Raw genomic sequence first — 11,897 nt, forward strand, 5'->3', positions numbered from 1 at the left:
ACTTCTCCAGTCCGAACGACATTCCAATGTCATTGCTGTATAGCCTGGTAGTGTGGATCAGTGAATCGATGTCTCGTTCACTCTTGGCATACAGCTTGATGTCATCCATGTACAGGAGGTGGCTGACAACTGCTCCGTTCCGTAGTCGGTATCCGTAGCCAGTCTTGTTAATGATCTCACTGAGGGGGTTCAGGCCTATGCAGAACAGCAGTGGGGACAGAGCATCTCCTTGGTAGATCCCGCACTTGATGGTGACTTGTGCTATGGGCTTGGAGTTGGCCTCTAGTGTTGTACGCCACATCCCCATTGAGTTCCTGATGAAGGCTCTTAGGGTCCCATTGATCTTGTACAATTCTAGGCATTCCAGTATCCAGCTGTGGGGCATTGAGTCATAGGCCTTCTTGTAATCAATCCAGGCAGTGCACAGGTTGGTCAGTCTGGTCTTGCAGTCTCGGCTGATTGTTCTGTCTACCAGTAGCTGGTGTTTTGCGCCTCTGGTATTCTTGCCAATTCCTTTCTGTGTCCCGCTCATGTATTGACCCATGTGCCTGTTCATCTTAGCCGATATGATGCCTATATATATATATATATATATATATATATATATATATATATATATATATATATATATATATATATATATATATACACATATACATATACACACACACACACACACACACACACACGTACGTACGTACGTACGTATGTATGAGAGAAGGAAGACGAGGAAAATCAAATGTCTCTTAAAGAAGAGGACATTGATCAATCAGTAACAACAGGTTTAAAATAAACTTCCAGGGGTCCCAAATCTACAGAGGAGGACTCGCAGGGACCACTGGGTCCAAACACCAACAACTCTGTTTTCTTTTCATTAACATTTAAAAAGTTTAGAGCCAACCAACCTTTAATGTCATCTAGGCATGTTGTGAGAGGTTTTATGGAGATGCCACCCTTCTGCTTCAGGGGCAAATAAATTTGGATGCCATTATCATCTAGAAAATCTTTCAGTTGACTAAAAACAATTTTCTCTAAAACCTTGGAAAGTAAAGGGAGCTTGGAAGTAGGCCTATAGTTCGCTAAAACTGTGTGATCAAGGCCAGGTTTCTTAAGCAGTGGCTGCACTAGTGCATGTTTGAAACTTGCAGGAACCACACCAGAAGACAGACTGCTGTACCTTCTCTCTGTATTTAGACTCATTGTTGTTGGTGATGAGACCCACCACTGTTGTGTCATCTGAAAACTTGATCATGTGATTTGAGCTGTACTGTGCAGTACAGTCATGTGTTAGCAAGGTGAACAGCAGTGGACTAAGCACACAGCCCTGTGGTGATCCTGTACTCAGTCTGTGTTATTTCCTATGGAGACAGACTGGGACCTGTCAGTTAGGAAGTCCAAGATCCAGTTGCAGAGAGTGATGTTTATTCCCAGTAGGTCCAACTTCTTTACCAGCCTCTGGGGAATGACAGTGTTGAATGCTGAGCTGAAGTCATTAAACAGCTATCTGGCATACGTGTCCTTTTTGTTGAGATGGGAGAGAGAATGGTGAACAGCAGACGAGATGGCATGATTTCTGGAGCGGTTTGGGCAGTAGGCAAACTGTAGCAGCTCCAGATTTGGTGGAAGGTGAGTTTTCATGTGCCTCAATACCAGCCTCTCAAAGCACTTTGCGATGATGGGTGTAAGTGTCACCAGCCGGTAGTCATTGAGGCAGGAAACAGTGGCACTTCTTTGGTACTCGGGTGATTTTTGTAGTTTTGATGCATAGATCAGTGGTGTATTTAAGATTGTCCAATCTGGGGGAGGGGTGAAGCCTTGTATGCTGAATGTTTGAGTAAACAAGGTCTAACATGCTGTCCCCTCTTGTCGCAAAGTCAATGTTCTAATGAAATTTGGGCAGAACTGATTTTTATCAGGTATCTCTCCCTCCTTTTTTGTGACATTGGCAGGACTTTTGTTTTGTTGTAATTATAAAAGACCAAATTGGTTGTGAGAGTTGATCATTCAAGATCAGCTTAGCAGACAAAACACAGTTTAAGTGTCATGGTGAGCTGTGCTGGAGGCTAGAGTAGGGCCCAAATACAGGACTCTGAGACAATATTAACTTAAAGAGGCAGCTTTTTTTGATATAGTAATTACATAAAGCAAAGTACAAGACAAAACACTAAAAGAAGCAAACAAAAGATAAACTTGAACTCAGATCTTGGCAACTGAAGCACTCATAACCAGATATAACTGAGAGAACATGAAAGACACTCTATGGCACAGCTACTATGGAGAACATGACAAAGAACAGAGGGCACACATGAAGGATAACGAGGAGATGGGTAACAGGTGTGAACACAGCTGGGACTAATCAGTCATGGCCAGACACAGAGGAAGGAAAACCGGTTACACTTTGTTTTCTTTTATTTTTCAATACCAAACTGTCATAATACACATAGGTACATATAGAAATGATCTTTTTCTTTTTTATAGCATATAAAAAAAAACATAAATGGGATGAGTACCTGAATACCCCCACTCCCTCCCAATAATGTAAAAATGAATATGTTACAGAGGAAATGAATTAACCCATACAAAATATACAAAAAAAAGCAAGAACAAGAAATCAACAATAAGATAGTAGTGCGTATCCTTATAGTTTAATATTAACATTAATAAATATTGATATAAATCTTAAATATTAAGAGTAGTAACAATATTAATATTACTGAATCCCTGCTCAGCGGTTGAAACAAATTAATAATGCTGGAATATCTTTAAATAAAGCATTCTTATAAGGTAGAACAGCCACTGCCGGGAATAGCAGAACAATTTGTACACTGTCATATGGTGGACTACAGAGAGAGTTCTACTTTTCTAAGTATTTAAGTAATGGTTTCCAGTGAGTAAAAAAAATATATATATATATATTGGATGAGCCTCTGATGGAGAATTTTATCTTCTCCAATTTTAAGAGTCCTAAGATATCCTGTAGCCACACTTTAATTAATGGTGGCTGAGATGATTTCCACAACAACAAAATTATTTTTCTAGCGATGAGAGAAGCAAAGGCCATAAGGTTATTTTGAATAGTTGTAGTATGAAGGTTATTTGGTGGTTTTCCAAATATAGCGATATGTGGAGTCGGAATCAATTTTATACCCAATGTATCTGAAATTATTTTGAAGAATTGATGCCAAAATTCAGACAACCTAGGGCACGCCCAGGACATATGAGTAAGATTGCAAGGTATCTGTGAGCATCTGTTACATTTATCATCAAATTTATCTGGGTAAAATGTTGACAGTTTTTCTTTACAGTAGTGTAATCTGTGGAAAATTTTAAATTGTATTAATGAAAGTCTGGCACAACTACAAGACAAATTAATGGCCCCTACCGCTCCATCCCACAACAACTCAGAAAAACTCATATGGAGTTCTGACTCCCATTTCATCTTGGTACTGTTTAAAAGAGATTCACTAAAATCGGATTTAATGAAATTAAAGCGAGTAACTAGTTCGTTAAAACTTGCAAAAACCTCATTTACGTATAGATCATCAGTACCTTTATGTTCTAAAACAGAGAATCTTAAGTCAATCTTTGCTGGAACAAATAAGTGATTGTGGCAGATCGGGGTTGCAAGAGGGAGGGTGAGCCAACCAAAGTGTCAAATTTTTAATGTTTCAGTAACAACTGGGTTGGAAGACCGGTTTAATAGGGATGATTGTGAGGTATCACATGCTAAAGCAAGTAATGACGAGGAACAGGAGGCTGCTTCACTCTGGCATCAATTAGTATAGGGAGACATACACCACAATAATGTATTATACATGTTAGATGCCCAATAACACAGCTTTATTGCTGGAGGGAAATGGCGAAACAAACTGATAAGAAACTACACTGGGAAGCAATACACTAGCACACAGAGAAACACACGGCCATGAATGAGGGAGAATGCGACACTGAACAGAGGGAGACACAGACATGAATACACAGAGATTTAATGAGGGAGGTGGGAGCACATGGGGAACACAGCTGACACAGATAATCATAACGAGACAGGGCAGGAGCAACACAACATGACACATACTGACGGGAGACTGTCAAAGTAAAACAGGAAGTACACAGAGGCGCAGACAGGAGGAGAGAGGGAGCACAGGGAGAGCACAGACATAACAGGCTGGGGAAAACGTGGAATAAAACACGAGGGGAAACGAGGGCTCACAGATACAAAGAGGGGCACACAGGGGGTAAAAGTCACAAAGGGAAGTCAAATAAGGAACAAAATTCAAAAATACATGAAACTAAGAATGCTGGGCCAACATGGCCCAGGATCATGACACCTCCAGCTGATCTATCCCCATAAAGAAGCGAGCGAGCCCTTGGACGTTTACCGGCCCAAATAAATGATGAAATAGTGTCATTTATAGTTCTGAAATAATTAGACAGACAAATGGGCAAACTTTGAAATACATATAGATATCTAGGTAATGCATTCATTTTAACATGCATTAACGTCTAAGGTGCACCATCAACACTAAACACAAACATGAAAGCAATGTTATGTGATTTGATTATTTTCATTTTATGTGCACATCAAAATGTGTGTAAATGTGTTGCTAGGCAACCAGGAGTGCCACAGTTGTTTTACATTGATTTCTACACGGTGAAAATATCTCCTGTGGTAATTCTAGATTGAAATGGTCATAGTTTATTTTTCCCACACATCCCCAAATTCTCTATATGGTGATAGGAGAAGCTGTGTTACTGTTGTGGATTTTTATGACGTATATATCATACACTGGACATATATTCACATGTACACTATGCAATCATATATATACACAGATTCTCTCTCTCTCTCTCTCTCTCTCTCTCTATATATATATATATATATATATATATATATATATATATATATAACACCCAGCACGCCCCTGCGGGCGGTTTATCCTTCAAGCTCGGGTCCTCTACCAGAGGCCTGGGAGCTTGAGGGTCCTGCGCAGTATCTTTGCTGTTCCCAGGACTGCGCTCTTCTGGACAGAGATCTCCGATGTTGTTCCCGGGATCTGCTGGAGCCACTCGCCTAGCTTGGGAGTCACTGCACCTAGTGCTCCGATTACCACGGGGACCACTGTTACCTTCACCCTCCACATCCTCTCGAGCTCTTCTCTGAGCCCTTGGTATTTCTCCAGCTTCTCGTGTTCCTTCTTCCTGATATTGCTGTCATTCGGAACCGCTACATCGATCACTACGGCCGTCTTCTTCTGTTTGTCTACCACCACTATGTCCGGTTGGTTAGCCACCACCATTTTGTCCGTCTGTAGTCAACTGAAAGATTTTGTAGATGATAATGGCATCCAAATTTATTTGCCCCTGAAGCAGAAGGGTGGCATCTCCATAAAACCTCTCACAACATGCCTAGATGACATTAAAGCTTGGTTGGCTCTAAACTTTTTAAATTTTAATGAAAAGAAAACAGAGTTGTTGGTGTTTGGACCCAGTGGTCCCTGCGAGTCCTTCTCTGTAGATTTGGGACCCCTGGAAGTTTATCTTAAACCTGTTGTTACTGATCTTGGTTTTAAGTTGGATGGTGATTTTAAATTGGACAACCAAATCAGAGCAGTGGTGAAGTCCAGTTTTTATCATTTAAGGCGACTGACAAGAGTAAAATCTTTTCTTTCAAGGCAGCACCTTGAAACAGTGATCCATGCTTTTATTTCTTCGCGCCTGGACTACTGTAACGCACTTTACGTGGGGGTCAGTCAGTCATTGCTCTCAAGTCTGCAGCTGGTTCAAAACGCTGCTTCATGACTCCTAACAGGAACTTTTAAAACAGAGCATATAACCCCTGTCCCAGCCTCACTGCACTGGCTCCCTGTGTCTTTTAGAGTTAATTTTAAAATTCTTATGTTCACAGTCTTGCCCCGCCTTACCTCTCTGAGCTTCTTCATCTCCACACACCCTGTCGGTCTCCCAGGTCAGCTGCCCCTGGAGGTACTGAGATCCAGGAGGAAGCTCAGAGGGGAGCGGGCCTTCTTTATCGTGGCTCCAAAATTATGGAATAATTTGCCCTTGCACGTTAGAGAGGCCCCTTCACTGTCCAATTTTAAATTGCGTCTGAAAACCCACTTTTATTCTTTGGCCTTTAACCTCAGTGAGACTTAATTTTCCCTTGAAATTAAATTATCGTACTTTCCGGACTACAAAGCGCACCTGAATATTAGCCGCACAAGCTAAAATCAGGGGAAAATCCTGTTTTGTACCTACATCAGCCGCACCTGACTAAAAGCCGCAGGTGCTTTAATGTTTACTTACCATATGTAAGAGAATATGCACAAAGGGGATTGTCAGGAAAGAGATGGCTGTTTGGGAACACATCCCTTGTATTAATATTTTGAAAAACAAGTTACTGGTACATATTTGCATAACTTTTTACATATATGTACAAGTACCGGTAATTACAAGAATGAAACATGTACTCTGCTTTATAAACGAGTAACAAATGTAGTTGACAAGACTTCACTCCTGCTGATCTGCCAGATCATTCTGTTCAAAGTATCTGGCAACAAGACAGATGAGCAGGTTGAGGGCGGGCAGTTTATCATCTTCCTGGCTGTCCAGCGTGCTGCGGAGCTGGGCGCATCTCCGTGCAAGCTGTCTGATGGATGAGTGAGCTTGACGCTACATGACGATTCGCGGCTCCGGGACTGACTCGTTGATGGATTTGTGAGGCAGGACGTTGGCACCGTTCAGGTAAAGCTCGTCATTGACGATCACGTCCTCCCCCAGCACCGTCACATTCTCCATACGCACCCACTGGCCGACTGACGAGCTCCACCCCACGATGCAGCTCTCCAGCCACGAGTGCGATCGGACCCTTGACCCTTTCAGCACCGTGCACCTCTTTATCCTCACGCCATCCTCCACAACAACGCCGGCGCCGATGGTGACATTCGGGCCGATGGTGCAGTTCTCCCCGATCTGTGCTGTGGGATCAACCAAGACGTTGCCGAGGAAACCGGGGCCTGTGCGTAATCTCTCAGGTGCGTGTTGTCGTACTGACTGGAGGTACATACACATCCCTGTCAGGAAGTCTTTAGGCTGGCCGATGTCCATCCAGAAACCTTGCAGCTCCATGGCATACAGCTGTCCCTCCCCTGCCATGACAGGAAATATTTCTTTTTCAATGGATGTTGGTCTCAGCTGGATCCTGCTGAGCATGCTCGGATTGAAGATGTACATGCCGGCATTAATTTTGTTGGAGACAAAGACCTGTGGTTTCTCCACAAAGCAATGGATCCTCCCGCTGTCCGCCTCATACACCACCACACCGTACTTAGAGGGCTCTTCCACCCGTGTTACCACAATGGTTCCCTCCTTGCCGTGGTTGCGGTGGAACTGCAGCAGATCTTTGAACGGAAAATCACAGATGACGTCGTGAGTTGAAAACGAAGAACGGCTCACTGTCATCATTCAGAAAACAAAAAAACCATATACAGAATGTACTACAAGGACAGAAGCTATGACTTGTCTGAAGACCTGACAGGAAACACTGCTTTACTCCCTGCACAATTAAATCATCCACCTCTGTATGCACAACCCAGATGTGACTGCTGCAGTAAATCTTGGGCATCTCTGTTTAGTCTCCTTGGTTTCTGTCCCATCTTGGATTCAGTCTGAATCTCCCGCCTCTGCTCCGATGGCTCCGGCCAACTCCTCTTCATGGCAACGCAGACAATCACGGATGAGTTCAGCAATGGCTCTCTGTGTTCTCCTCTCCAACTTCTCCAGTTTCTTTGCCACATCGCGCTTTAGATCCCAGTCTGATTTTCTTGGGGCAAGATTGGCTAAATCCACTTCCTCAATGATGGGCTCTGGATTATAATTTACTTTATCTTCCACTGATGCTGGATTGGTCTTAGGCACCGGTATTTCCTTTAGCTCTTCATCCTCTGGAGCGTAATTCCTCAATGTCAGTTCTCTGTGTTCCTCTTGAGTGGCCTCTTCTAATGTGGCTTTTTTGCTCTCTGGCTCACAATCGTTCTGCTCTCGCCCATGAAGCTGTTTCTCTCTTAGCGCCTTTAGCCTCTCCTTCCTCTTTAGAGCCTGCTCCTGCCGAGTCTTGCCGTGTCCACTCATTTTGACAGGTTCTTTACTTCGTAGTATCGAGACTAAGAGAAAATGTGGCCCGATCAGCTCAAAGCCTCGCTTATATTTCTGCAGGGCGCGGGCGGATTCGTCACGCACCAATCGCAGAGAGGCTTGCGGCAGCGCGCAAATTCAATGCACTTTTCTCCAATGAGCAGCACACACCGAGGCGGGGCGATGCTACACGTGGAGCCCGTCACCAATCACGAGCCGGAGCGGCACCGCGTCACAGCCAGTCACACACTTTAAGAGCAGCGAGTCTCCTCTGTTCGCTACATTTTCTGCTCTTGTCACAGGGGGGGGGGGAAGTGACGAAGAATGGCACGAACCAAGCAGACTGCTCGCAAGTCTACTGGCGGTAAAGCCCCCAGGAAGCAGCTGGCTACCAAGGCCGTCCGTAAGAGCGCCCCGGCCACCGGAGGCGTCAAGAAGCCCCACCGTTATAGGCCTGGTACCGTGGCTCTGCGAGAGATCCGCCGTTACCAGAAATCCACCGAGCTGCTGATCCGCAAGCTGCCCTTCCAGCGCCTGGTGCGCGAGATCGCTCAGGACTTCAAGACCGACCTGCGCTTCCAGAGACATCCAGCTGGCTCGCTGCATCCGCGGAGAGAGAGCTTAAGCTGCACGCTCTCCTACCAACAACGGCTCTTTTCAGAGCCACCTCACTCACTCACACCAAGAGCTCGCTCCTTTATTCTTATTCTTAGTATAGTTTTTAAAATTGAATCTTATGCTCACACTTCAATCTTCATGCTGTTTCTATTCCTGAAATTACAGTTGCCATCAACATGGAATTCACTGACTTCAGTTACGAAATTTATATTTATTAAAGTATTTTTCAAAGAAACCTGTTAGTCACTTGAACTCAAGTTCACTCATAAAATGTGTCCTTCATAATAATGTTACAGGCTATGCTAGGCTTTGGCCCACATCAGTCTGAAACTGTATGTAACCATGAATAACGTGTTTTGGAAACTAACTGCACAACAGGCAGCACTATTAGTTCTCTCAGTCTCCCACAGTAGCATTTCCAATTTTGATTGAAACTGTCAGAGAAAACGGCAGCCTCGAGCAGGCCAGGATATTGGTTTACAGAGGCTGTTAAAAGTATGTGTCTAACGTTAAAATGTTGGTGCCACAATAATTTCATCCTAATGGTACTGACATATTCATAGGGTTAATTTTTGAGACAAAATATCATGAGGTAGTCATGATTTTGCAAATATTCCACCTTGGAGTGCACTTTGCACAAATTGTTTTAATAATGGTGTAGTGGTGGAGTAATGGTGATACAAGAATCACAGGTGAAATTGGATGATGACTTGGTGGTTCATGACTGTATTTGAAGCACATGTGTGACTGTATGTATGTGGAATGGCTCACTGTTATTCATCAGGTGACAGAGGCAGCTCTGCCATGTTGTAGCTCGGACAGAGGTGAAGAGGCGAGGTCACAGGTGACTGACTGATGATTTGGTGCTATAGATTAACTAGTATTTATTATCATGACAATTGTTAGGCTGCTGATGTAAATTGTTTCATTAGTGTATATTTGACAAAGAATCTGAATTGACATGTCTCACTTTTTATATGGCACGAATCCATGTGTTATTTTATCAGGTAGCAATATGTCCTAGTGCAGTCAGAGGGGAAGAGCCAGGCCCAAAGGTGAGGCACATCAAGCACACAATAATTTTAATCTGAGGATAAAACGCATGTACTGAGGCTGAAAGAAGCTTCAGTGCTCTCACAAGACTAAAAAGATGGCTAAGGTCAACAATGACTCAAATGAGATTAAACAATCCTGATGTATGCCATGTCCACCAGGAGAGTCTGGACAGTATAGATGTAAAACAAATATGCCAGCAGTTTATCTCAGTTAACAAGAGGAGCAGGCATGTGTTTGGCTCCTTCACATGGACATTGAGTTGTTGTGTGGGACACCAGTAGTCCATGTCTTTTGCTGTAACAGTAGTTCATGTTGAGAATAAAACATCCCAGCTCACTGATTTGATCGGGGCAATATTGTGCCTAAAATGTTGCATCGTTTTGCCGAGAGATCTTTTGTGGTAATCGTAGCTAAGTGGTTTTATGGACAAAAACCACCAGGTTATTCAGTGTTCCCTTAGTGCTAATGTGTTAGAGATGTTGGTGCACTATAACTGAACTAATGTTGTTAAGTCCTTAAAGTCATATTCTTTTATTGTCATGACTGTATTTGAAGCTATTTTTATGTTTGTATGATACCTGATTGATATGGAATATGGCTGAAGTAAACTAAAGCCTAAAATACTTAGTCAGTCATTTGTTTAATAGTAATTTAACATTATATAATTCACATATAAAACTATGAACTGTAATTTTAAATGATTTAAAAGCATGAAGAATAGCATATGTAGGCAAGTATATTTCTCCTTTTTTTTTTCTCAAGAAGCGACAAAAAGGAAAAAAGGAACAGGGCAGGGTTCAGTGGTTGAATCATCTGTCCCCACCAATGCCAAAACCAAATCTACGCCCTTGCTATGTGTTGTAACCAATGACTATGATGTAACTGTACAAAGTGTGTCAGTCTTGTCAGCCCACTAGCCCAGACACCGACCAAACCCCTACCCCAGGTTTAGCTGGTTTCAGCTTCATGTTTGTTTTCTTTTTTGTCCCTGTCAAGTTTGTGCATCTTAGTCTCTGTCTCAGTGTTTGTTTCCTGTTTTATTTCTGTCTTATTTTGGCCCTTTGTGCATTTAAACCCTTAGTTGGGAATAAATGTGGATTTTCTGCTTCAGAAGATAAAGGTCAGTTTTGCGATTTATGAAGTTTGCCCTTTAATCTGGATTTTGGCTCAGCTTCCAGCTACACTGTGACATAACTATGGCAATGATGAGATACAGATCTCCAGTGAAGGTGTCACCATGATGAGCAAAGCAAGGCTTCATGAAAGATTTGAAGTGTTTGTGCTTGTATTGACGATTCAAAACAATCTGAAACCATCTCCACAGTGGCACCTGCTGGACAATTTGGCTATTGTCATCTCTTGATCATATTCTCTGAAATGGTGACACAGACAAGTTCTGCACAACTCCAAACAAAACCACTTATCATACCAGACCATCCATAACTCTGATCATCACATTTTGGAGAAATCCTCAAAGAAACAAGGCACCTTGCCTTTTATTGGATAGTAATAGTGAAAATGAAGAGTAAAGTGCAGAGGAAGAGGGAGACGGGGAAGACATGCAGCAAAGGGCCGCAGGTTGGACTCGAACTCAATTCGCTGTTTTCCACTGAGCTAAACTGGCCCCCGTGTTTGGTTGACTTTTAGGTTTTCTAGCACTTCTAGTTTTACTAAACTGAAAAGTAACTGAAAACGGCTAAATCACCAAAACACACACTTCACAGAGGAGGAGCAAGCAGCCACCAGACAAAGCTCACCAAGGTGGGAGAGTTGACAGGACACACCCACACAAGGTCATTAAAAATTCCCCTCTCGCCCCTGCGGGCGGTCTATCGTTTAAGGTCCTCTACCAGAGGCCTGGGAGCTTGAGGGTCCTGCGCAGTATCTTAGCTGTTCCTAGGGCTGTGCTCTTCTAGAAAGATCTCAGATGTTGATCCTGGGATCTGCTGGAGCCACTCGTCTAGCTTGGGAGTCACTGCACAAAGCACTCTGATTACCACTGGGACCACTGTTATTTTCACCCTCCACATCTTCTCTGAGCCCTTGGTATTTCTCCAGCTTTTCGTGTTCCTTCTTCCTGATGTTGCTGTCAT

At 43.1% G+C, this 11,897-nt stretch overlaps 2 protein-coding genes across 2 annotated transcripts; one reads left to right on the forward strand and one right to left on the reverse strand.

Moving 5' to 3' along the window:
* Window positions 1–6,485: 6,485 nt before the first annotated feature.
* On the reverse strand, window positions 6,486–7,911 carry LOC147335000 (mannose-1-phosphate guanylyltransferase catalytic subunit beta-like). The gene is made up of 2 exons (XM_086287018.1): window positions 7,574–7,911; window positions 6,486–7,397 (listed from the first exon to the last, which is right to left on the reverse strand). Exons 1-2 carry the CDS (start codon window positions 7,791–7,793, stop codon window positions 6,670–6,672), a joined length of 948 nt encoding a protein of 315 aa, XP_086143144.1. The 5' UTR covers window positions 7,794–7,911; the 3' UTR covers window positions 6,486–6,669.
* Window positions 7,912–8,454: 543 nt separating this feature from the next.
* LOC147335001 (uncharacterized) lies at window positions 8,455–9,772 on the forward strand. Its single transcript, XM_086286037.1, has 2 exons — window positions 8,455–8,842; window positions 9,756–9,772. Exons 1-2 carry the CDS (start codon window positions 8,455–8,457, stop codon window positions 9,770–9,772), a joined length of 405 nt encoding a protein of 134 aa, XP_086142163.1.
* The last annotated feature ends 2,125 nt before the right edge of the window (window positions 9,773–11,897 follow it).

Source organism: Aulonocara sp. 'chitande type north' Nkhata Bay, linkage group LG3 (assembly GCF_057382095.1).
Source record: "Aulonocara sp. 'chitande type north' Nkhata Bay isolate Kocher_YH1m ecotype deep benthic linkage group LG3, A_spYH_male_GT1.1, whole genome shotgun sequence".
Lineage (NCBI taxonomy): Eukaryota > Metazoa > Chordata > Actinopteri > Cichliformes > Cichlidae > Aulonocara > Aulonocara sp. 'chitande type north' Nkhata Bay.